Source organism: Melanostigma gelatinosum, assembly GCF_949748355.1.
Source record: "Melanostigma gelatinosum genome assembly, chromosome: 7".
Lineage (NCBI taxonomy): Eukaryota > Metazoa > Chordata > Actinopteri > Perciformes > Zoarcidae > Melanostigma > Melanostigma gelatinosum.
This window is the reverse complement of record NC_136640.1, coordinates 13,295,859-13,322,228: the sequence shown is the minus strand read 5'-3', so window position 1 is coordinate 13,322,228 and position 26,370 is coordinate 13,295,859. Positions and strand designations below refer to the sequence as shown.

The following is a 26,370-nucleotide window of genomic DNA, read 5'->3' as shown; positions in this document are numbered from 1 at the left end:
TTGACAGACTCATACAGGGAGACACAGGTTGTTAAATCAGGAGAAACTTAATTTACAGTGAACAAATACATTTATTAAATTGTGCAAAGGAAAGTTACAATTTTGGAGATTCGACACTGGTGGGGGTGTTGAAGACAGTAGGGGCAGGCTGAAGATTACAGTATTTATTAGCCTCACTTTTTTTTTTCATCACTCCCCCTGAAGACGCACGTCACTGCAATGATGCTTCAAACTGTCCTCTCGCGAGACGGGAGCACAGTTTCCCAGGCAGCAGTGTGGTGTGTGTGTGCGCGCGATAGAGACAAGGGAAGATGGCGACGCAGGAGAGCGAAGCTACCAAAGCCATCGAGAGCAACGGCGAGGTAAAAAAAAAAAGAATGACACTATCATTATATCACTTATTCTTCACGTCCACGCGAAGTGGGCCGTTTTTATCCGTTGGAACGTTCGGTGTGGGGACCGGTAACATTCAAACGTGTTACCGACCGTTGCACGAGCCTCAGTGACGTTGTCAGTTGCCGGTTGGTTTTTAAAACGACCCCCTCCTGCCGTTAGCAGTGCGCGCTGAGAAACCCGGACTGTTAGCGACGTGAGAGAGGTGTTAACGGTTGAAAACTCAATGGAAGACATAACATTACATAAAAGTCACATTAATATCAGTTGACTCAATGTGTGTCTGTGTGAGCCAGCTGACCGCTGCGGTGTGTCAGTTGGCTATCACAAGGCCTGAGCAACGCAGCTCTGCGTGACTAACCAGGCCAGTCTCGATCAGCTCGACCACATTATTATTTACTGTCAATCCGAGTCTTTCATTATTATAGTCTTTACAGGGAAACGTTTATGCTCGACGTACATTTTGTTTACGCCTCACGGGAAAACCCGGCAGCCGATCTTGATAAAAATGGCAAATAAGATGAATCGGATGTAGATAGAAAACGTCAAAATTGGCTTACTCTGGAATGTGCTCTCTTACATTGTTTAAAGTAACTGGGACAATATCTAGTCGACTAGCAATTACTTCCGGAGTGACAAACGTCACCATTTGTCAAAGTGAATAATCTCGCTCATGGTCTCTCATGGTCTCCGCTTAGTTTAAGTCTGTCTTTAGCCAAACAAACACAAAATGATTAGTGATACAAAATATTCAGATATATATTAAAAAAGCTGTAGCAAATGTCTGTTATCTTTACTCATAAGACCAAGACAGACCAGTATTTTCTGTCTTTCGTAACCCTAGCTCACACCTCATGTCATTGCATTGATTAAGGAATGGCAAATCTCTGAGAACCTCAGAAATGCCCAAAAGGTTGTTAAACAATATTTGCTGTCTTTTTGACGGGTTTTTCCACATCCTTCTCTTACAACCATGTATTTTCCAGGGTTACATGTTGCTAAAATAATTTGGGGGATTTTGTACACATCACTATGGATTTATCTTCCAGAATAACCGAAGCGCTGTGATTAAAATGTAAGTGGCAGAATGTAGGTAAAGGGTACAATGTGATCTATTACGTTTAGATGAGTTATTTTACTCTTTAGGCCAACTGCTGGAGCGTTGATCAGTTAAGAGACATTTCTGAGGTATTAATCTATGGAAAAGTGGCTAATAGTGATAATAATTTTATATTTCTGATGGTTACAGGTGTAGCTGTATTGGTCCTAGCACAACACACATGATGAAGTCAGCATTTTCATGTCTAAAATATCATCCTTTTTCCTTGTACAAAATGTCCTTTTTTTTTAAAGTAGTCTTTAATGTAATTAAATAAGCACAGATGGAAAGTTTAGTACAGATGGAAAGCCTTTTACTATACCAATTAAAACACATTCAACAGACATGCCTTTTATATCCCTATTTATTGGCCAATGTTGAATATTGGCTTACTTCCCTCTGTAGGAGATACTCTCACGTGTGATACATCACCGGAGCAATCGCCACTTCTGTGAATGACTGATTTATCTTGACTGTTAGCCCGTTTCCTGTTAGACACACACTATCCAGTGTGAAGCATTTACTATGCACCCTGAATCGGTGGTTAATTGTTAATCCTTTGTCATTGTGTGTAAATTGTACATTATTATCTCGAGCTGGAACAGCTAACCTTGTTTCTCTTGTAGAGCAAATATCGATGATCCATCTGTGTCACGGTTATTACGTTGATCCCTCCAGGAGACAGAGATCCTTGTCTCAGATAATAGAATTGCTTCTACTGCAGGACATGGCATCAAGGATGAAAATATCTATTCTGAGCCACTTCATGGCCTTGGCTTTTTTACCCTCAAGTAGGGCTGGGCGATATGGCCTAAAAAAAAAATCTCCGATTTTTTTACAAAAAATCCGATTCACGATTTAAATCGATTTTTTTCCCCCAAAATTTTTTGCAGATGACAGAAGCTGTTGAAAACAATTTTCTTTTATTTTGTGATGATTTTCCCAAGTAGGTTGATAAAAATAAAGTGCAAACAAAACCTGAACATTGTAGAAAGGTGCCTGTAGTATACAAAAAGTATTTGGTCACTCTTTTGTTTGCCTGAATCATTTAAATATAAAATTAAATTAAACATAACATTAAATGGCATTAAATAGTAGCCTTCCATTGTAAACAACTGTGCAAATGTAACTTTTTACAGTAAGCTTTTCTAACTGAATACACTGATACAAACACAGCATGAAATAAAATGTATGTGACCCTTTAACATTCACATTTTCAAAAGTGCAACATCTGATCTAACATCAACATAACATATTTTGCACAGTAAATAAGTGCATGTAAACAAAATCAAGTGCATTCACAACATAACCAACAGTATTAAACAGTAGTGCATGTTTTTTCTAAATTTTTTTGCCAGGAAGACAAGCCTGTCTACTACCTCTGGCTTCAGGCATGCACAGTGGCATGTAACAATGCCCCCCCCACACACTGAAAAGCCTCTCAGAGGGGGCACTTGTAGCTGGCACAGAGAGGTATTTCTTTGCTAAAGTACTTAGCCTTGGAAAGTTAAGTTGGTGACGCTTCCACCAGTCAAGTGGATCGGTGTCTGGGTCAACCTGCTGGACCACAGGTCAGTTGTTGCGGAGTAGAATGACATCCCCTCCAGCTCCGCAGAGATCCTTTGGCGTGTACTATTGTACAGCCGAGGCAAGGCAACGTCAGAAAAATGTTTACGGCTTGGTAGCACGTACCTGGGGTCCAAAGCTTTGAGACGGTGAATAAACCCCGGCTTTTCCACGGTGTATATGGGCACCATATCTTTTGCGATATACATCGCGACTGCATCCGTGATGGCTTTCCACCGGGCACTCTTCTTCGCATGCGGAGTACAGTTGGTGAATGTCTCCAAAATGCTGGGTTGTTGTTGTGAGGTGGCGGCGGCGGCCAGCAGTGAAGCTGCTGGCCGCCATTGTTTTAGTTTGTAAACAATGCGCGCGCACTCTACTACGGGAACCGAACGGGGGGAGGGGTGGGGGCGATTTTCTCGATTTTCAATAAAACACATCGCCTTAAAGCACACATTCGAATTAATCGATTAAATCGATTTATCGCCCAGCCCTACCCTCAAGTGTTTATTTCTCGAGGCCAGCCTCTGGTCTCCGTTGTGTTTGTGACAATGGGGGAGTTTAGATGGTGAATGAGTCTCATGACTTGGCATACGCTTGTGTATTGTGTCACTTGAATAGAATGTGGACATGCTGAAGCAAACTAATGAAAGATTTTACTGATATTTAATATGCTAATATGTATGCTCATACTTACATGATACAAAGGTTCTGTTAGGTCAGGAGATCATAGTAGTTAGCAATCCTTAGAAATAAAATATCTCAGCTTTAGGGCCTTTAATATGTCGTCTTTATACATCCTCCTGTAATTTGTCATTATTTTAGCATTGCATCAAAAATGTATTTTCATCAGTGAATTTGTTCAGTTCAGTTGAATGTTATAAAAATCAATAAAACGCCAGATGGTTTAAAAATGTCTGTTTTCCAGAACCTGATGTTTTTTATTCAAATAGCTTATTTTGTCTTACCAGAACAGTCCAAACCCATAAGCACTCAATTTACAGTTGTGTTATCAGAGACAACAGCAAATCTTCATGTTTGAGAAGCTGGAGTAAGAGAAGGTTTGGTGAGGTACTGTTTTATCTCGCCAATTAATTGTCAAATCTGCCATGAATTGTATTTGTGTCACCTTATCTACATCCTCAATGCTTAAAAATGTACTTTATTCTTTTTGACCATTGGTTGAGGGTAAATCAGTATATAGATTACACTATATCATACCACCACGTTGGGCTTTGTGTCGTCTTTGGCTGCACTGACCGTTTTTCTGTCTGGTTGCAGGTGAGCAGTAATGGGACCGCTGCAACAACGGATGGCCAGGCTGTGCAGACAGCTGAAAATGCAGTGGATCCTCAGCCGCAGCAGCAACCAGCACCTAATGCATGGCAGGTCATTAAAGGAGTCCTCTTCAGGTTAGTTCTTCTTGTCTTTTTAATTTGGCCGGCTTGTCCTCCCTTTGTAAGCGGAGAGCACTGCTCAATTGTTTGCGGTCCGATTAGCAACCTGTGATTCGAGACTGGTGTTGGAGTTGAGAGACGACCGGGTTGTTTCACAAGTACCGTAGCTAGTTTACAGGTACATTTTTAACCATTAGAAATCATTGTCAGACGACAGTGGCTGGGTTCCCATAATGCCTTTTGGCCAAAGTGTTGCATCTCTTTTGCTCTCCACACAGACTGTTTACCTGCATTTATCCAACGTCTGCTTGAGCGTCATAAGTCACGACTACTCTGACCTACAAATGAAAATCAGAACGCTTTCAATGCAAAAAAACAGTTGCCTACAAAATCCTACATGTGAATGCAGAATCTGTTGATAGAGATTAACAAATAACATCATTTCTTTTTTTTGTAAATTACAGCATAGACAAACAAGACAAATGTTTAATGAATGGAGTCTGTTTTGGCACAGTTACATGGGTAAGTTTGTTCCTGCTGCTATTGGTGGGCTGAAAAAGGTCAGGTCTCTATAGAGCACACTAATTATAGTTTACTTAATGTTCAGTGACTTGTGTAATGGACCATTCAAAAAGTGTTAATTTCTGACTGATGACTAAAAGAAATCCTGCACCGTCAATCACTTGTACTCACTTTCTTAATAACTATGTCGTAAGTTTGGATGCCCTCTGAAACCCGGTTCTAAGCGGGAACCGGTTCTAAATGAGTAAGAACGGGGGTCTCTCGGTGCCCATCTCTGCAGGACGGGCGGAGTTGCACTCGCACACTGACGAGCGTGTATTAATTTAACTCTGGTTGATGAAGCTTTTCACAAATGCAATGAAACCCAATCTCTTGTAAAAAGCCAATACTTAAGCAATACACCTGTTCAACAAGGAAAGAAAAGCGATAATACAAGACTGTCGCTCATCCACCACTGCTGTGTGTTACACAACCACAGCGTGTTAGCTCGTCTAAAAGTTGTCTATTTTGTATCTGGTCTAACTGTTAAGTACTTAACTTAGCAAATTCTTGTAAACTCAGCTGCTGGCTGAGACAAACCAGCCCCTCCTTGTTCTTCAGCCTTTCTAAACTCTACTCAGTATTGTGATGTCAGGAATATTATTTATTTAATTGACACTTTTTTTAGATTTGTTTATAGTGAGATTGAGTTAATGTAGGCTGATGACTTTGCTGTTATAAACATTACTGTTGATGCTCTATAAACAGCATTTTGTTATATCTGATGTATGAATAAATTATAATCCAGTTCTGAATTTGTTCTTTTACTATATATATGGAGGTGTGTGTGTGTGTGTGTGTGTGGTAGTATCGGGGAGGGGGAAATGATCCTCATGATTTCCATCCCTAGTAATGAGTATTACCTGACTGGTGGCTGTCGGTTGTCTAGTGCAGGGATTCCCAAAGTGGGGTGCGCGAGCTGCCTCTAGGGGGTGCGCGAGAGGAAAAGTGTAATGGCGGTCTGATGGTGTAATAATATTAAATATAAAAAAAAAATGTAATTTTAATTTAAAAACTGTCAGGTGGGACATCTGAAGCTATCAGTCGTAAAAGAGGAGAGGGACAGAGAGAGAGAGAGAGGAATCGGAGGCGAGGGGAACGGAGAGGTGCGTTGGGGAGAGACCGGGAGAAGAAATCGAGCCAGAGTCAGAGGAAGATGAGACGGAGGAGACTGGGGAAAAAAAAGAGGAAATATGATGAAAAGTATCTGTGTCTGGGCTTCACTTGGATTGGCAACGCAGATTCCCCAAAGCCACAGTGCGTGGTGTGCAGTGAGGTTCTGGCTAACAGTCTGAAGCTTTTATTTACGTCGCCACCTGAACACCAAGCATGCCAGTGCAAGTCAAAAGCCCCTTACATTTTTTATATCGAAATTGGAGGAGTTACAAAACAGCCAAAAACAACTGGAGTCTCATTCATGTGTTGGGTCTATAAATGACGCACTACAGGCTTCATATCTGGTTACAGAATAGCGAGAAAGGGGCTACCGCACACAATCGCCGAAGACGTGAGCTTGCCAGCTGCCAGAGAGATGGTGGAATGTATGATTGGGGAGAAAGAAGCAAAAACGTTGGACATGATCCCGGTGTCCAACAACACTGTGTCTCCGCATCGATGCTTTGTCCGAAGACATCCTGGCTACATTAGTCGCTCATTAATTGTAAATTAAATGTGACAATCTGCCTCTGAGCCTGTGCGTGTGTGCTCGCATCCGTATTGCTCTTTAAAAGTGACGCCTTGTGTCACTGAAAGTTATTGAAACTTTGTTGCAGTGTTTCAGGGCGTTTTCACACCTTCAGTTCGTTTGCTTTGTTGCAGTTGCTCCTTTGTTCGGTTTGTGTTCACACTGCAACATTTAACAGCGGACTAAATCTTGTAAACAAATGCCACGCGTGAGCAAACTGTTCTCTCATTGGTCCGATTCTTATGCGGCTATGAAGGCTTAAAAGGCTCTGTTGCTTCTTTTTTTTTTTTTTTTTTTTTTTAATAAGGGTGTGCGCGAACCCGGTCGGGATGTAGAAGGGGGTGCGCGGCCTAAAAAGTTTGGGAACCGCTGGTCTAATGTATGTAGAGTGCAGTAACTTTCAGGGTGTTTTAACATTTTTCTAATCGGTTAATGTTGATATATCTCCCAAAGGTTATTTTCCACTAAAAATGCTCGAGCAGAGCATGTGTGGAGGTGGTACCAGTTTTATTACTTTTATGGCATCTAGATCAAATAAAGCCCTTTGGTTGATTTTCCTGCCTTAGCCAAGCAGTTACTTTGACAGCCAACCAGTGAACGAACATGTCAATTCATGAGATCAAAAAGATTATATTGCATTATTTTGCTGTTGTAAGTTTGTCTGGCAGTGATTTAGCTTTTAAAATCTTTCATTAAGTAGATCAAGTGTTAGGTAGATCAAAGGCAACCATATCATGTGTAACTATGTTTTATGTATTGTATTCTATCAGACAGAAAATGCATTATTTGAATGTCTTTTTAAGCCATACCAACCAAAGAGGGACATTGAACAAAGCCACGAGCACACAAAGGGTGGTTGAGTTATTCAGATCTCAAGCTAAAAGGTCCAAACTAATTACTTTGTCTCAGGGTTTTGTTAGAGTATTTCTCCATTAACATACAAAGGTGATGAGTTAAGATTAATACTCATCACCTACTGCTCTCCTGTTTCTTTTTTCTCTTAACTTTGACTTTCATCCCTTATTTACCAGCTCTTCTGACTCAGTTTTCACTTGTTTCTCCAGAATCTTCATAATCTGGGCGATCAGCAGCTGGTTCCGTCGTGGGCCTTCAACTCCAGACCCCAGCACTCCAGCCGGGGTCCCCAGAGTACCCAGCAGGAACCTGTTCCCCAAGGACACCCTCATGGTATTACACTCGTCCCCTCTGTCCATTGCCTTCATGTACACGGCCAGTTGTTTTTAATTGAAGTGAAGCTGTTGTGATCTCTTGAAGTATTTAGAAAGCGAAACGGTGCTAAAGCTTCCTTTCAGGCTTGCTCTCCCATGACTCTTTTAATGTCAAACACCTTTCTTACCATGCTTGCAGGACCTGTACGTGTATTTGTCCCAAGACGAGGTGTTCACCGACTTCAACAACACAGAAGCCCTGTTCTGGTTCCACAGGGACTTGGTCTACGGAGACTGGACCGTCGGGGAGGAAGGGGACGGCTGTTACGAGCACCATAAGGAGATAGACGTCCCAGAGGTGAGGATGACGGGGAGAGTGATACGATCTGAAGAGAGAGGCGACAGACAGTAGATGGATTGTGAGAGGGAACCGGTATTAGTTCAGGGTATGAGGTTGACGTTGGTGAGGAACAGGAAAGACGAGTTACGATGAACTCGACATACTTGTAATGTGTTTTTGTCTGAAACTCTAATACCTGTTCCTGTTTGTGTACTTGCAGAATCTGCTGAAGAACGGTTCTCTTTACATGCACGTCTACTTCACTAAAAGTGGATTCCACCCCGACCCAAAACGCAAGGGGCAGTACCGCAGACTGGCAACAGTTCATTCAACACGCAGTAAGCACATCTGGAGGGCGCACAAAGTGGAAACTTTAAACAAAAGTGGTAATAATAGAACAATATAGTTCATTTCTAAGAGTTATTTACTTGTTTATCTCTTTCAGTGCTGAATAAATTCAAGCGAAGAAAGTTTATGAAGACCAAGAATCTGCTAACGGGCGAGACAGAAGCAGATCCCGAAGTGATCAAGGTATTTTAGTTTTACTGAATAATTTCACGTAATACTTTGTACACCGTAGAGCTAGACTGACATATTGCCCAGGCTGATATTGCACTGATATTAGCTTATTGCAGATATATCGCTGTCTGTGTGTGTCTGTGTGTGTGTGTGCTGGTCAAGTAACAAGAAATATCAGTCAAGAAATGTCAAACTTGATTTAAGGTATTTTAGAAGTGGTGTCACCGCTACATAGTTTGTTCACCAGTGAGCATCTTCGTCACAATAACAAAACCAAAGATTGTTTATTTACAAAATATATTACCGTTTGTAGTATTTTTATTACCAGTATTTTAATCCAGTGTCTGTTAGTCCATAATACGTGTTTATCCTCATCTTATGACATACATCTTACAGAAACACATATTGGAGCTTATCCTGAGAAAGGCTATGAATACATTTAGTTAAAATCGTCAGTAATAAGGTAAATCAACAAGTTGAGGAGTTGGAGTTTACTTTGTATTGGTCTTATCATCAATAGAAGATCTGCTCTTCGTAGATGATGATGCAGCTCATCTCTGACATGTCAAATCAAATGTGTTTCTTCACAGCGAGCAGAGAGCCACGGTCCAGTGGAGATCATCTCTCATTGGCACCCCAACCTCACCATCAACATGGTGGACGACCACACTGCCTGGGTTAAGGGCTCTGTTCCCCCTCCTCTGGACCAACGTAAGCTCCTCCCACTCCACTCTTTGCCAGGTCTCACCTACAGCCGCTGTTTAAAGAGTTGTTCTTTTTCTATCAAACATCTTTGACGATTCCACTCTTCCACCACTAGATGTTAAGTTTGATGCGGTGAGTGGCGACTACTATCCCATAGTGTACTTCAATGACTACTGGAACCTTCAGAAGGACTACTTTCCCATCAACGACACCCTGACAACACTCCCACTGCGCCTCGGCTACTGCCCGCTGTCCTTGTGGCGCTGGCAGCTGTACGCTGCCCAAAATGCACGTTCACCGTGGAACTTCCTACCCGACGACACCTACGAGCAGTCCGACGAGGACCAAGACTCTGTCAAGGTAAGAGGTCACAGTGACGGAAGGCTGAATAAAGGGAATTTCACTATATGAGATGGAAAATGTTTTATTTTTTTTTGGTTCTTATACAGAGGTTTAGTTGAAAATACAATTGCTTTCATTTTTTTCATACTAGCTGTATTTATAGTACTTTTCTATTATCTTTTATTTGTTTTCTAGCTGTGACGCGGCAGCTAAATGTAACTTGTGTACTTTCTGATCAAACATAAAGATTCAGACTCAAACTGTTACACCTGTGATTTATGATGATACTCTCTGTTATAGGTGGCTCTTCTGGAAACCAACCCGTACCTGCTGGGAATCACCATTGTTGTGTCCATTGTGCACAGCATTTTCGAGTTTCTTGCCTTCAAGAATGGTGAGGTCACAGCAGCCCGTCTTTAGTGAGGACTTGTCAACAACGACACATCGACTGCACTGTGTTCGTCTACCACTCCGCTGCAACTCACCACCATCTCCTCCTCAGATATCCAGTTCTGGAACAGCAGACAGTCTCTGGAAGGCCTCTCCGTGCGCTCCATCACATTTGGAGTCTTTCAGTCTCTGGTGGTGCTGTTGTACATCCTGGACAACGAAACTAACTTCGTGGTGCAGGTCAGCATCTTCATCGGCCTCCTTATTGACCTGTGGAAAATCACCAAGGTCATGGACGTCAAGGTAAGTCGGAGGATTGTTTTTTTTTTAATGCACAGTAATGTTTGTTTAACATTGTTTATTTAAATATAAATTATGGAAAAAAAACAACTTTTGAGCCAGTGGCTCCTGTCCGTCTTTAACAAATGTCACTGAGGCAAGGCAAGGCAAGTTTATTTGTATAGCACATTTCAACAACAAGGTAATTCAAAGTGCTTCACATAAAAGCATCAAAACATAAGGCAAAAGAAAAGGAGATTTAAAAACAATTAATGAAACGGTGTAAGAAATAAAATTCAGCAGTGAAATGCAGGAAATTGATTAATATATTAATTGAACGTGGTTCAATTAAAGGCAGCAGCAAACAGAAAAGTCTTCAATCTTGATTTAAAGGAGCTGAGGGTCTTAGCAGACCTGCAGCTTTCTGGGACTTTGTTCCAGATATGTGGAGCAGAAAAACTGAACGCTGCTTCGCCATGTTTAGTTCTGACTCTGGGAACAGAAAGTAGACCGGTCCCAGACGACCTGAGGGGTCGGGATGGTTCATAAGGTAGCAGCAGATCAGAGATGTATTTTGGCCCTAAACCATTCAGTGCTTTGTAAACCAACAGCAGGATTTTAAAGTCAATTCTTTGTTGGACAGGAAGCCAGTGCAAAGACCTCAGAACTGGAGTGATGTGATCCACCCTCCTGGTCTTAGTGAGGAGTTAGTTGACTGAGTTCATCCTCAACCAGAAAATTGGTGGTTAACCAGTGACTGTTTCAGGATGATGTTTGAATGAGAACCAGCAGACTCCTCTACTAGACTGACTTCAGAAAGAGACCTTGATTTTCAAACTTTCTCTTTTGTTAATTCAAATGCTAACCTATCGTACCGCCTGTACTGTACATTGTCCTATTGTTATTGCCATGTACCATTGTATGTACTGATAAACTGTTTGTCGTTCTCTAGTTGGACAGAGAGAACAAAATTGCAGGAGTGTTGCCAAGATTGGTCTTCAAAGACAAGTCAACATATGTGCAGTCTTCAACCAAAATCTACGACGACGTAAGTAAAACTCAACTACACAACTCTGAACACCGCAAGAGTGTTACAAAAACAGCAAATAAGTAATCTTTTATACAAGTAAATGTCATATTTTTTTCTGATAACACGTTTTCCTATCTTTACCTGTGAGCAGATGGCTTTCAAGTACCTGTCGTGGCTGCTCTACCCTCTGTTTGGCTGCTATGCCGTCTACAGTCTGTTGTACGTAGAGCACAAAGGCTGGTACTCATGGGTACTCGGCATGCTCTATGGCTTCTTGTTAACCTTTGGTGAGTATGTCTGAAGCATTCACATACTTCACTCCACTAATTATCATTTTTGTCTTGTGTGTCCTTTTTAGAGGAATATTTATATTGATTGCCAGGAATTGAATGTTTTTTACATGGTTTAATCGCACATAAACGGGTCTTAATGTACTGTAACGGTAACACAAAAAACATTATATCTTAGCTAAAAAAGGAGAAAATGAACTCATTGCAAATAAACGTGATGATTTATTTATGCGTGTGCCATGAATTAGCTAATGTATATGAAATGATTCAGGGAACACTCTTGTATACAGTATGTTCTTACCTATAAATCAAAATCTCCAATCTCTGTGTAGGCCTTCCAAACAGAAGAATACAGTTAATACCTTAAATACAGAAGTTTATAAGAATCTCTATCCCTGGAACTGTTGTATATTTATTTTCTTAATGTATTATTGAATTTACTTTATTGGTTTTGTTCCTGTTTATGTAAATCTATTTTCAGAGGCCAGAGATTTAGCTGATTATTCTAATGGTCTCTCTTAATTCCCCCGTCTCTAAGTGGACGTACATGCAGCTAATGTTTTCACACTTTCATCATGGTTACATATCCAATTCCCAGCGGCCTCTGCTAATGTGCTGTGTATTAATAGACTTTACTTAGTTCCGTTGCTTGTTGTCTAATCCTTCCTATATCCGCTTTTGGTTTTTTAGGTTTCATTACAATGACGCCGCAGCTATTCATCAACTACAAAATGAAGTCTGTGGCCCACCTCCCATGGAGGATGCTCACCTACAAGGCTCTCAACACCTTTATCGACGACCTGTTTGCCTTCGTCATCAAGATGCCCATGATGTACAGGATAGGGTGCCTCAGAGACGGTACGTCTTCCCCCATCTAGATGTTGCACTTATGTATTTACTTAGATCAGGGGAAGTTAAATAATCATTTAACATCAGCCTTTGATGCCTGTCACACCACCTCCACCTAGTATCAACTCACTACATCGCACTGATTTTCATGATTCCCTTTGCTGATAATATGCTGGTTGGTCAGTGAGGAAATGTAGGTTATGTCATTATCTCCATCAGCTCAGCTCCTAAAGGTTTGATTTGGCATTAAAGGCTTTATTTAACCACTAATTAATATGTTTTGTACTTGATGGCAAATGTTTATTACGGGTAAAATGCATTTTAATTATACCTGATTCTCACTGGACTAACCCGTCTCCGTTCCTGCAGACGTGGTGTTCTTCGTCTACCTTTACCAGCGCTGGATCTACCGGGTTGATCCCAACAGGTTCAACGAGTTTGGCACCAGCGGAGTGGAACGCGTCCCAGACGGCACGGAAGCGGCAGACGGCGCTCCTGGCGCACCCGCCGCTATCACAGACAAACCAGAGGAGGAGAAGAAGAACGATTAAGCGAGACCACGCCCTCATCTGCCTCCCTGGCCCTCACTTCTGGGGCGAAGAGGACTTGTGGAGATTAGGCAGGGAGGGGAGTCGTCGTTAAGCTGTCATGGACGCCACTATAAAAAAAAAAAAGTGCAGTTCAACTGTTCCCTGTGATCTCTGTGTGGATCCACAGAGAATCATATTCAGTGTAGACTTGGTAAATTCTTCTTTCTGTTCCCGGCCCTCTCGTTTTGCAGTTCAAGTGAAGTAAAACAAAACGTGATGTTCTGTATGATTTTTCAGAGGGTAACGATGTCTTGGAGTAGAGGTTGGGAGGGTTGCAGTCATACTACCTTTTTGTTTTATACAGAGTAAAAAAAAAAAGAGGCTAAGTGTAGCTTTTTATTTAATTTTTTCTTTGTGTAGATTCCTTGTGAATTTTTCTTTTCATTCCATGTGAGCATTGTGTTTCGGATTGCCTGGAACCTGGCGAGTAGTGCTGGAGGAAACTGGAAAGAGAGAGGTGGTGACTGGAGAAAAGATGGCCGACTTAACAGGACACTACCCACAAGACAGTGACTACTACCCTCAATTTAAAACAAATGGTTAATGTTCTCAACTTGAACATAAAAAAACAACAGCCTTGTTGGTATTAATATAAATATATTAATATTGTCAATGACTTAATTTTTTTTTTCTGTCACTGAAGCATCTTTTTTGTACGTCAAACTGCACAGAATCTCAGCTTGTCATGTTAATAATACTGTTGTCAAATCTGTGTAGCGTTGGCTAATTTGCAAGTCTAATTTTAATTTTATCCCCTCAACCAGATGTCTGATTCTCAAATTGTTTCACGTCGACACTTGAAAACAGATCGCCTCGACAGACACGGTGGAGACAGTCTGGTGTGCTGGAGGAACTCCAGTGTCTCTTGTTTTAATTTTGAGTGCTGTAAATCCTGAAACAAATCGGTTTCCATGTTCGTACATATTAAATTTTGATTCACTCATGTTTATAGTAAAACCTAAGTGTGATTTAAAATGTCTTTCCAAAGCTTCTTTTCAATTGTATCACTTGTTTTTAAATAACTTTCTAGGTTTAAGAACATATTTGCATGAAACTTCAACATTTTAAAAATAGATGTTGCAGCTAGTTTGTTTGCAAGGCACATGCATATGTTATGTAGTCGGGTCTTTGAGGGAAGCAAACGGGCTAGTTGCAGTATGCTGGGATTAAATACTAGATACAGGACATGTTTGTGTTGTGGAACACAGTGAAAACACTGCAACTAGCACAAGTTAAAAAGGTCAATTTAATCCTAATATTTAGTAGCACAATAATGGTATTTTAGTCTGGTTATTGAGTGATGTGAGGCTAGATGGAAGTGTTTGACACTGCTGGCATTTGCCTATGCAAAGGATTCATCCACCACTTTCCTTTATGAAAGCATTTGCAGAAACACCAAAGCTCGGTGCTGCATGCCTCTAACCTACCAGGTCCCAGCTTGTGACATGACTGTTGTACCGGTCTCACAGAGTGATGTGACTGTTCATTGTCATAGCTTTTAGGGTCCTAAGGCGCTAAAACTCTGTTCAACTTTTTATGTGTAGTAGTTTTTCAACTTCCAGGTTGGGGAACAGTTTGTACAACACCACTGCAGCTGAGATGAGTATCTCATTTTTTTTTTTACTTGGTCCTCGCAGAGTCACTGCTTCCTCTAAACGCTTCAACGTTCACTTTCCTTTTCCTGTAAGCCGCCTGTCCTCTGTGTATCCAGCAGGTGTCGCTGTTGCGCTTCACAACTTTGAGCAAACTGTTAAATTCATGCACGTCACTCTTTTAAGGGCAGTTCCTAAACGTGCAGCGATCTTATTGGCGCAGTTGACAAATATAGTTGCTAAAAATAGGAATTCCCACTTCTCCATCAGTTCGTCGGAAACGGGAACTGCGGCATGATGCAATAAATACGCGTCATTAATGTCGCTGTATGGGAAAAGATGGCGTTGACTACTTGGCATTATAAATAGCCAAAGTGTTTGTGATGGAGGCTCATTTAAATAGTTGCAATTTGTTTAGCAAATTCAGTGAAATTCTGAAAGAAAAACTGACTTCATGGAAAAAAAATCTGTTCTTTTTGGTGTCACGATCCCTTTTTGGGCTCTAATTTAAATATTGAACATCTTTAATTTGAATGCAGCAATGTACCTGGTATAGGTACCTGCTGTCCCCATGGGGGGGTTTCCCTTCTGGGAGGTGACGTGACGTGGGGGGGATTTCCGTACCCTCAACCAGCCAATCGGAGCGAGGCTGCTGCGGAAACCAAAAAAGTGAAGCAAACTACGCTTCAGAAGTCAACACATGGATTCAAGTCCGTCTAGCTCGTGCGAGTTGGCAGTGAACCTCGGGGCTGGTAGTAGCCCGACTAGTCTTTACCGGAGCTGCTTTCAAACGAGAGACACGTCTCGGCACAGAAGAGAAGAATAATACCGGATAGTAATCCGGTTCAGAAATAATTTAACACGACGGCGGAGTATATGGTCTTTAAGGACTATTCACATGCGATGAACGACATGGACGTCTTCAGCGGGACCTCTGGTAGGTTTTAGTGTGTGTGTGTGTGTGTGTGTGTGTGAGAAAGAGAGAGGGCTGACATCATTACCAGGCATGTGATTTGTCAGAGCAGAGCAGCCAACACCCATTCCCGGGAACGGATCACTTAAGTGTTAACCGGCTCTCATTCCCGCTGTTACTGCTCCACTTGGTGGAGATGAGAGGTTAAACATTGAACAGCTACGTTTTTGTTTTTTTTCACACATTTATTTCGGCTTTTCACCAGACAGACAGACAACACATACACAAAAACATAAATAAATAATAAAAAAATGGATCTGGATTGCTCTGGAACAGCTACGTTTTTATTCTGATGTTTTCTGTTTGTCCTGCAGGCACGCGAGGGCCGTCAGAATTTGGTGAGTATTGACTCTTGTCGTTTTTTTTACCTTTTGCCCAGGAGACATTAAGTCACGTGTGTGGGGATTGTGAGGCAAGTGGAACCTCAGGTGACCTCGTGCAGAAGTTAGACCACACGTCATCAGTTTTTCTGCTTCCTCATCTTTTATTGTAATGTTTTTTACAAAGCCTCTGGTTAGATTTTCAGGGAACCAAAACTAATCATTAACAAGACAAGAATATAAAAAATATTAACAGCATTATTAAGCATTTCATGTAGTCTTTCTAATATATTTATTATATTTAAGAATGCAACCTAATTTCATTATCGAACAATTATTTTCTCACTTAATTGTCGATACAGTACAAGTCTATCATGTTAAATAATATTGACAAATGTAATTACAATTCCCATAACCTGTTTGCATATTCAGATCACTTGCACTTATTGTAATTGCAGTTCAAAACCAATGTGTTTGATTTGTTTTCACGTTATACATATGTTTTAAATGACTAAAATGATCACGACTTGGTCATCAAAATTGTTGCTGACTAACTGTCTAACTGTAACAGATGAATTGTCTCGACTTTGTTAATGTTTTCTACTCGCTGCAAGAAACTGTAATTTCTGTTTGTTTGGCAAGTTTCAGACATTGTAGAGCTCAACCACAGGTACAAATTAGTGTGCACTGTATATCAAGAGCTGATAACCGTAGCAGCAACTAACACTGGTGAAACTATCAAACCAACCACTTTAGCACAACACATTTAGTGTGATTTGGTAATTGGTCATGGTAAAGACGTTATTATACATGTGTAGTGACCTGATATAGAAAATAATGGACAGTGTGGGATAAACAACACCTTTAAGTTCATCACATACAAACAAAAAGGCAAAGTCTTGTTATACACAGCGTCAACACTGTGCATAGATAGATATTAGGACTTTCATATTTCATCATGTTCCATACAGCAAACGTCGGATAAATAAACAGACAAATATAATACTACTGACAACCACAACAGAACACGTGAACATTACTTTAGACCTGTTCACCACATATCGTTGAAGTTCTTTAAACGTATCATAAGGTGCAGCATCACACAGAGATTTGTTACTAGTAGACGATGTGATGCTTTATTATTGGTCATTTATAAGATCTACTGCGTTTATATTCTCAGCACAGTTCCTTATTTATTCTGGAGGTTTTATCATTTCATATCCTTTTGTCAAGATGATGTCATCTTACTGTAGCGCTGTGTCTCTGACAACAGCTGACATTTAATGGAGAGAGCGATGTTCCCTTTATTATTCATTGGCGAGTATATTTGTTTCAGACATTTTACACCAGCATTCTTTCGGTTCCATCGTTAATCTGAGACACCATCAATATATTTCTTTGCAGATCTCATTGAGGAAATCATCACAGAGTGGTCAGGTCCCTCCCTGCCTGGACCTCCTGCCCCCCCCGCTGACCTCTTCCAGAACCCCAGGATGCGACAACAGAGCTCCTCACCGCCATCTCAGCCCGTGCTGCTGGCCAGAGGCACTGCATGCCAGGTACAAGAACATCTGAGGGTGTGCTCTCACAGTGTGATGATTGTGTACCAGTGTAGTCATTTGGGTTGTTTTGGTTTACGTCTGTTCTCCTCTGGTTTCTACCTCAGTTACAGGTTTCCTAGACTGTTGCCAACAGTCATTCCTAGAGTGACTGTTAGCAATGCAGCAGCAGGCCTTGACGAACGCAGATAAAGTTTAATTGTAAACAACATCATTTTATCAATGCTAATTGTGTATAAAGTGTTAGAGAACCTGCATATTTTAGCTCCAATCTCCAGACTGAGTACAGATGCCATTGTGATAGTTTATGGATTTTAAGGCTTTTCCCAGCTTGTCTTTATTGAAACAAATTTCTATTGGTCGGTTGTCAGAGAATTTATTCCACAACTTTGATTATTATTGCATTGCGTTGATCATTATGTGTATAATATCATTATATCCCCATGTTGTTATCGTCTCTCAAATGTGAGGATTTACTGCTTTATTTCTCCTTGTTTTGTATAAAAATGATAATTAAAGTATAACAAAGCATCCAGTCAGACATGCAATGTGAAGATGTTACCATGAGCTGAGGGAGCTTGTGATGGCCATTAAAAAAACATGTCTGGGGACTGCAGCCTTTTTAAGGATCAAGTGGAGGTAGAAGACACTGCAGGGCACTACATGTGTAGCCTGCAGGTGTGTTTTGTTGTTGTACAGAGTAATAGTTCGGTGGTCGGGCTCTCACAATAAAGCACGTGGTTTACAGATCGGAAGTGCTGTAATCTGATAAGCCTGCAGTGACGACGTAGCCTGCACAGACGGGTAATAATGTAGGTCACAAGAAAACAGCTGAAACTCTTTACCCGCAAAGTGCCTGCATGTGAGACGCAACATTTTGGGTGGGTTTGTGTGTAAATACAGTTTGTTAAAAAAAAGTCTCTCGGCCTGTGATCGTGGCTGACGCGCCTCCTCAGCATGCTTTTCTGTGGGAGGCGGCTGAGGTGGAGGAGGAGTGGTTGGAAGAATTGTAATATGACTCCTACTTTCAGTTTGCCATCCTTTCTGTTTACCAGACAAACCCACCGAGGGGTGAAAGGTCACATTCTTCGCCCTGCGCTTCTCCAATTGGTCAATCCACGTGAAGTTGAGCTGGCTTCCTATTTCCTGTCCACTGGTTCGGTCTGCCAGTCTTTTGTTTAGCTCTTCTGTTTTCAGGCTAACAGGTCCGTCCCGGCTAACACGCTCCTCCTAAATTTGATATCTGTGGCTCGACAGGATATTGTGAAACACGATCTCATGCAAAGGCATCACCCAGATCTCTGCAGCAACGGTTTAATGAGCTCTCTGCCTCTCAAGTGAAAAAGAGGTCAACTTCTTTACTTCTTTGTTCTCGGCAGGTTTGATTGTTTATCTTTCGTTACATTGATGCTTCAGATAGACTTAAAACTTGAGTGTCCCTTTTCTTTTTCTTCCTTTTGCGTTACATTGAAGCCAATCAGTGGCCTAATAGTGAATATAGGGAGCACTGCAGATAAAGAAAAAGAAAGTAATAGCAGCACTGTGAGAGATATTTTCAACAACAAGAGTCTGACTGGGAGCGGAACAGCGTGGTGGTCTGTGGTATGACGATCAAATAAGAGATCAAAATGTAAGTAGGAGTCAAATGAGCACATTGTGAACTCTTTGCACAGATAGAAAGCACATGTATGAAGGAAAAACATGCAGTGACTCAGTTTTACTGCTTAGTTTCACTGCAGCCATCATGCAGAATGCGTCACGTACAGCGTCATCTGGTATGTACTTCTAGAAGGTGCCTCTGACAGTCTGTGTTTTCTCATGCTAAGGGGAAGTCTATCGGGTCATGAGATGATTAATGGGATAGCTAGACACCGTTTTTTGAAGGTGGTCACAGGCCAAGAAGTTTGGGAACCACTGGATAAGTGTTTTTATGTCAACTCTTAATCTGAAAAGTAGCTGTGAGATAAGGTAGCGGAGTATTTTTCACCGCTGTCTTTAGATGTGCGGCTCAGGACCAGACGATAGAAGTTGTAGGTATTTTGCCTCATGAATGTCTCTAAAGCAACATGTTGAAAACCTTGTTCAGAAACAAGAGACTGAAGTTTCTCATTTGAAGTGCTGGTGTTTTAAAGCCATTTTGGCTAATTTACCAGCATATCTCTGTGAATTATGTTCATCCTTCAATCAGTATCTCGGATCACGAGACGTACATCTGCTGTCTGTCCCTAATGTGAGGACCGAAAAGGGAAAAGACGGTCTTCATGTTGTTTTGCTCCAGCTTTTTAATTTGAAACCTTTGCATTGTTTTATCTGTTGCATCTCTTTATACTGTCGTCTTGGTCAGGTCTCTGTCGAAAAAAAGGGGTTTTCTAACCTCAACAGGTGTTACCTGGCTGGATAGAGGATAAATAATGGTGTTAATAAGGTTTTGTTATTGTTTTTCCATAGCCAACCTGCACCTTCCCTCAGCCACAGCAGCAGTCCAGCACTCCCAGAGAGATGGCTCATTCTTCCCGGGGAGCCGGTGCCGGTTTCCCGCGGCGTGGTCGAGGCTCCTCGTGTTCGCTGGCCTCCAGGAGCTCCCGTGACGTTTCCTCTCAGAACCACGGCGGTGAAACGGAGATGCTGGAGCGGCTTCTGAATAAGCCCAAGCTGGTGGTGTTTGAGGAGCCCAAGGAGAGAGGCATGAGGTTTCGCTATGAATGTGAGGGACGCTCGGCCGGCAGCATCCTGGGGGCGTCCAGCACCGAAACCAACAAGAGTCAGCCTACGATAGAGGTAGATGCACTGCAGTTCATTTTTTAAATGTATTTTTATGTGTTGGACCTTAAAGGGGGTTTACTAGCTTTCAGTGACAGTTGGAGAGTTTTTTTTTTAACCACAGTTGATTTTATTTGGTGTGCACACTTCAACCCCCCGTGCAGACGGGTGGAGCTGGAAGGATGTGGGTTGTTGGAGTCAATTAGAAAGTCCCTGCAAATCCCAGCTCAAGTGTGGTCAAAAGTGGGTGGTTTATCCCCTGCCCCCCATACTAACAACCACTCCTACACCTTCATCTTCCCCTTCACACAAACACCATCGCACAACGAGGACAACACTTGAGGCGTGTGAAGTTCTTAACATTTAAAAATCGGTGTATTTCTTTATTTTGTGGAAATAACGTGTAGTTGTTAGTAATCCTTGATTAACATTTTGTTGATGGCATTTTTCGTTCTTCTTGGTGAAATTAGTACCTCAGGCATTGGTGATCAGATGTTTGTCCCAAATGGGTCAGTTAAAATACACTGTGAAAAGGAGGGGAGGGGAGAAAAGTGAGAATATGCTAAATATATACACAAACACTCCAAGATTTTGATTTGCAGCTACTCTGAATGACTTCTTCTTGTTGCACATTTTAATATTTAATTCAAATTTAAATCAGCTGTTCCTCAATCTTTCTCAATTTGACAGTTCCCCTTCTTATTTACAATATTTCTTATATCACCATGTTAAAACACTTCCTGTTTAACCGTGAATGTGTCTTTATGTTCTTCTGTTTTCTCCCTACTTCTCTTTTTCATCTTCCCGTCCTGTTCTGTCTTTCAGATTCAAGGTCCCATTGAACACTTAAAGAGGGTCACAGTCACGGTTTCCTTGGTGACCAAAGACCCCCCACACCGGCCTCACCCCCACTGCCTTGTGGGTAAAGACTGCCCAAACGGTTCAGGGATCTGCGTGGTCACGCTCAATCCTCACAGCAACCGACGTCACAGGTGCTCATCCCATCTTTCGTTCATCTCTTCCCCAACGTTGTATTAAATCATTGTCTTTCTTGCGTTTTCTGACGAAATGTGTTTATTCTTCTGGACTTGCAGCTTTACTAACCTCGGTATCCAGTGTGTGAGGAGGAAAGAGCTGGACACTTATCTTGAGAAGAGAAGAAACCAAAATATCGACCCCTTTCAAAGTAAGATGGATCCCAACACACACACACACACACACACACAGCTCATCAGAACTTAGTTAATGTTGTCATCTTTCTACACATCCATGTAACTGGTGCTGTTTCTTCTTTCCTTGCTGTTTTCGTTGTTGTGTCTCCTGGAAACAGACTTTTATTTTGTGTCTTTTCATCCCTCAGCTGGTCACACGAAGGGCATTGAAGACATGGACATGAACGCTGTGCGTCTGTGTTTCCAGTGCGAGTTTGAATGGGAAGACGGCAGAAAAGACTGTCTCAGCCCAGTGGTGTCCAACCCCATCTATGACAAGAGTAAGAAACGGACTCTTTTAAACAACTGCACCAACAATATGCAAATGAGTTTTCTGATTCTCTGATGCTTTGTTTTTTTTCACAGAGGCCACGACTACATCACAGCTGAAGATCGGTCGTTTTAACCAGTACAGAGGTTCCTGCTCCGGCAAGACAGAGATCTACATGTTGTGTGACAAAGTGCAGAAAGGTAAGAGACAGTTTTCTTGTGTCCTTTCTGTCACCCAAATACAAAAGTATACAGAGGGTGCACAAAGCTATGCTCACACAGTAGTTCATGGGACAAGCTACGTGTATAAAACATCCCCTGCTGGGTCAAATGCACACCCGACCAAAGGACAGACATTTACAGTATGATGATGATGCTCCCAAACTTTAGTTAGCAGCCATTAAAACGAGGCCTTGTCGATACGAATTAAAGCATGCTTCTGCGATTGTAGTTGTTTTTTTATGAGGCAAGGGACCGTTTTATGAAGCTTATTGCTTATGTTTATTTTTTCAGTCATTATTTGGGAGTTTCTCTTTTATCATAGTGTTTTCCTACCTTCATTTGTTAGACAGGTTCTCTCGCTGCATCATATTATTTATGCGTGGAACAGTGTGCATTTTGCAGGCTTTGCACCTGTAAGTTAGATATTTTGTTATACAGCAGAACTAGTACTAACGTAGAGTAGATGCCTCTGTGGCTCATTTACAGCAGCTGCTGTCTTTTATGCCTCCACACCGGCAAGAGCTTTGGCCAGAGCCATTATTGACACAGCACTTAGTATGGTTCGGATAAAAGAAGATATAAATAGCAGGCACACTGGACAGCACTGGGACCTAGGGGTGGGCGACGTAGCCTACATCTTCTATCACGGTATATATTATTGATTTCATGTCATGGTAATGGTATATACAGTAAATATAATTGAGAACAAAAAAATAATGAAAAAATAAAACCACCACACCGTACTTCATCACATGTAATTATTACTTAAAAACAAAAGACTCAAACAAAAACTAAAGTTCTTTCAAAATAAAATGATTGTTCTCAATCTTCCAAGTGTTACGTGTTTGGAGTTCAACAGTTGCAAATGAATACCAGCCTGGCTTCAGTCAGTGCAATGTAGAAATCACGCAAATGATTAAAGCAAAAGAAAAAAAAGACTTTGACTTTTCCTGCTGGATTAGCTCAGCTTTCATTTTAAAAAGCCGTCTGAACACAAAAACTACAAATGTCTTGTAATCATGTAACCAGAGTTCTTACTCATCTTGGGTACCTGCTCTGTATTTACAGCTTTACTCTCCTCCTCCATGTCTGCAATCATCACACAATATTGCCATATCACTTAAGAGTAGCTTCCGTGGTAGAGACGGTATTGCCAGATATATAGTATATGTATATATATATATAAGTATATGCATATACTGTCATATCGCCCAACCCTACTTTGACTTGTCATTTAAAAAATTAAATTAGGATGGAAAAATAAATCCTTTATATTCTGAGGTATTTTTCTCATTTCTCTTGATGAACATCACTGTGTTTTTTCACTGATTCAAAGATGATATCGAGATCATCTTCAGGCTAGGGTCGTGGAAGGCGAGCGGGGAGTTTGCCCAGACAGATGTGCACCGGCAAATCGCCATCGTGTTTAAGACTCCGCCCTACCAGGACCAGGACATCACAGAAGAGGTTGAAGTCAGCGTGGTCCTGCGTCGCCTCTCAGACCAGATGGAGAGCGAGTCCGTTACCTTCACGTACCTGCCACACAACCCAGGTCAGTCAAGACTGTACAACGCTGAACTGTCTGGTCTGTAGAGCTGTTGATGGCAGCGTCGGCTTGAATGGCTGAAGTTTACTTGATATAAAACAAATTGGAAACATGAACAGCAGGTTCATTTAACTCATTTCAGATCCATATGAGGTGAAGCGGAAGAGAAAGATAAAGTCAGACATCGGCTTCAGTGAGAAACCTTGTGCGACAGGTGAGGCTCAAATGTCTTTTCTTCAGTCCGATTTGATGTTTTCTTTTCTCATGTTTATGTTTTTTTGGACTGTGGCTGTGTCAGCTTTTTCACAGCAAACATTCTGACTTGCCACGGCATTAAAAATCCAACATGAACAATGGCTCAGTTCTGTGAGATCTGGCCAGACACTGTGCATTTTTATTCATCTTGTACGTTGCGTTAACTCACACCACGTGCTTTCATCGGCTTTTCTGCACGACGACAACTTTGATACTCGCACTGAATGTAAACACAAAAACCTGTTGAGCCCAAGATGATTGATATACATAGTGGAATAAATGTAGTATAACTATTCTATGTACATACATATGCACATGCTGTTTACCCTGAATGGAAATTGAAATAAAATATACATGCTCACTGATGTTAAATAAAATAAAGGTGCAACGTATTAATGAACCAGTTAAATGTTTCAGGTGACAAGAAATGAATTAACTGTACAGAGAAGTACAACAGCACCACAAACTACACATGAAAATGAAAGTTCCTTGTAGTAACTTTCAGTGTTTCTTGTTGTGTACACACCACCATCCAAATAGCCTACGCTACTCTAATGAAGCAGAAAAGTCTTGATTGAAATCATGTCAAGTTTCAAACGGCACAAGTCTCATGTCCTGATCCGAGTACAAAGGTCTCTACATAATAACGGACCTTTCATCAGATTTCTAACCGGTCGTTATTTTCTTTGTAACATAATCCGTTCCCTCTCTCTGCAGCGGAGACTGCACCTGCAGCAGAGCAGCCCTTCCTCATTCAGCAGCCTCCAACCATGATGTCTCCCAACGAGAGGCTTTGTGCTGTCCAGCACGGGGCCTCGGCTTTAGGGGAAATGTGTTACAACGAGCCCCAGGACTCAAACAATGGCAGCGATGCAGACATCCTGAATCAGCTGCTAGAGATACCTGTACTATGGGACATGATTACCGACCCCAGCTTTGCCTCGTCCATGCCCTCTAGCTTTGAGCAGGGGCCCGATGCCGGCTCCGCGTTTGCCATCCCGGATATGAACTTCAACCAGAACTTTGGCACGTACACACAGGACTTTTCCCATTACAGCGACTTGCAGTTCAACATGCTCGTCAACGAGACCCAGACTCCGCAGCCAGAGGGCCAGGACAGCCCCTCCAACATGGTTCAGGTGAAGACAGAAGAGGAGCTGTGAGAAACGAATAGTCCGGATCATGAATGGCCCTTACACGCTCTCTCTGTCCACTTCAAAATAATATCTTTGGCACTTTGGGGAAAAACGCTCACTGCTTTCTTGCAGAGAGTTACAAGAGAAAATTGGTACCACTCTCATGTGAAAGAATGGTTTGTTAACCTGCTTAACGCCTCTGGATTTAGACCCAAACAAGATTATGTTGTCCTCAATCCAAGACTACTGCTTCGGCTGATTGCACTGTTAAATGTGTTTGCCCTCTTGCTAAATCCATATCTTTGTCTGGAGACCTTGCTGGTCAAGGCTTTAGCAACCAGCAGGAGCAGGTTAACATTCCTGCATGTGTGCTGGTAGATGCTGACAGCACTAATCGTTCACGTCAGCGTGGAGTTTTAAAGAACGTCTATTTAACTTGGGAACAATAGAAACGCTCCCATGACTTGTCTTCTATTGTAGTAAATGATTAGTGAGGTATGACTTAAATACCTGTCATATAGTGTCTGTCTAAGGTCTTATGTGCTTCAACATGATTTTGGGAAAACAACCTGACTTCCTTCAAGAAGTGTAGGGTTTTAGTGTTAGCACAAAAAGTCTCAAGTAGTTTCAGATCTGCTCTTCACATTGTTCTTGTTCTTTGATCACTCTCTGTTGATGTGGCCGCTTGTTTAATAATTAATCTACTTAAAGGCAATAGAAACCAGTCCTCCTTATTTAAACTTCGTCTGTGTCAGTTCCTGCTGTTGTGCAGTTTCACTCTCGTGCTAAACATTCGAACTTCCACTCGTAGCTCGTCACGAGTTCAACTCCGCCCGTCGCTGTAGCAGTGTAGTGTCCATGTTTCAGGAAATAAACAACAAACTGTCTGTCTGTGTTATTTTTGTCCTGTGGTTACTTCCTCTGAAGCTCACTGCTGCCTTGATGATTTGTCAAAAGAGAGCAGAGTGACAAAAGGATAAAATGTATTTTAAATGTGACCTTCAGCTGCCTACACACAGTACTAACCTGCTCGCTCACTTATAAAAAACAATGACGCTTGGCAGCAGCAACATCAACAAGTACGTGTGTATCTGCTGCTTTTCTCTTCTTGGCTTTAAATGTCAGCACTGTCACAAGACGATGTTGAATGACTTGTTTGCCCAAGAAATGAGATAGAAACCTTCTGGTCCTTTGTTCACAGCGTCTTAACGTCACTCGATGCCTTTTTATTCTCAAGATCTCGGCACATTGTACAGTAGTCCAATTAGAACAATTCTGCTTTCAGTTTGTGGTTTCTGCTGAGTCTTTTGTAATGTCACATGC

At 41.6% G+C, this 26,370-nt stretch overlaps 2 protein-coding genes across 2 annotated transcripts; both read left to right on the top strand.

Moving 5' to 3' along the window:
* The first annotated feature begins 254 nt into the window (after nucleotides 1-254).
* clptm1 (CLPTM1 regulator of GABA type A receptor forward trafficking) lies at nucleotides 255-14,147 on the top strand. The gene is made up of 14 exons (XM_079271424.1): nucleotides 255-362; nucleotides 4,340-4,470; nucleotides 7,765-7,888; nucleotides 8,069-8,227; nucleotides 8,430-8,547; nucleotides 8,655-8,740; nucleotides 9,319-9,439; nucleotides 9,549-9,793; nucleotides 10,076-10,169; nucleotides 10,278-10,468; nucleotides 11,397-11,492; nucleotides 11,626-11,761; nucleotides 12,455-12,622; nucleotides 12,983-14,147. Exons 1-14 carry the CDS (start codon nucleotides 312-314, stop codon nucleotides 13,162-13,164), a joined length of 1,902 nt encoding a protein of 633 aa, XP_079127550.1. The 5' UTR covers nucleotides 255-311; the 3' UTR covers nucleotides 13,165-14,147.
* Nucleotides 14,148-15,536: 1,389 nt separating this feature from the next.
* relb (v-rel avian reticuloendotheliosis viral oncogene homolog B) lies at nucleotides 15,537-25,891 on the top strand. Its single transcript, XM_079271463.1, has 11 exons — nucleotides 15,537-15,732; nucleotides 16,083-16,106; nucleotides 17,493-17,647; nucleotides 20,096-20,425; nucleotides 21,233-21,399; nucleotides 21,502-21,593; nucleotides 21,768-21,899; nucleotides 21,985-22,089; nucleotides 23,447-23,662; nucleotides 23,799-23,870; nucleotides 24,629-25,891. Exons 1-11 carry the CDS (start codon nucleotides 15,672-15,674, stop codon nucleotides 25,072-25,074), a joined length of 1,800 nt encoding a protein of 599 aa, XP_079127589.1. The 5' UTR covers nucleotides 15,537-15,671; the 3' UTR covers nucleotides 25,075-25,891.
* Nucleotides 25,892-26,370: the final 479 nt, after the last annotated feature.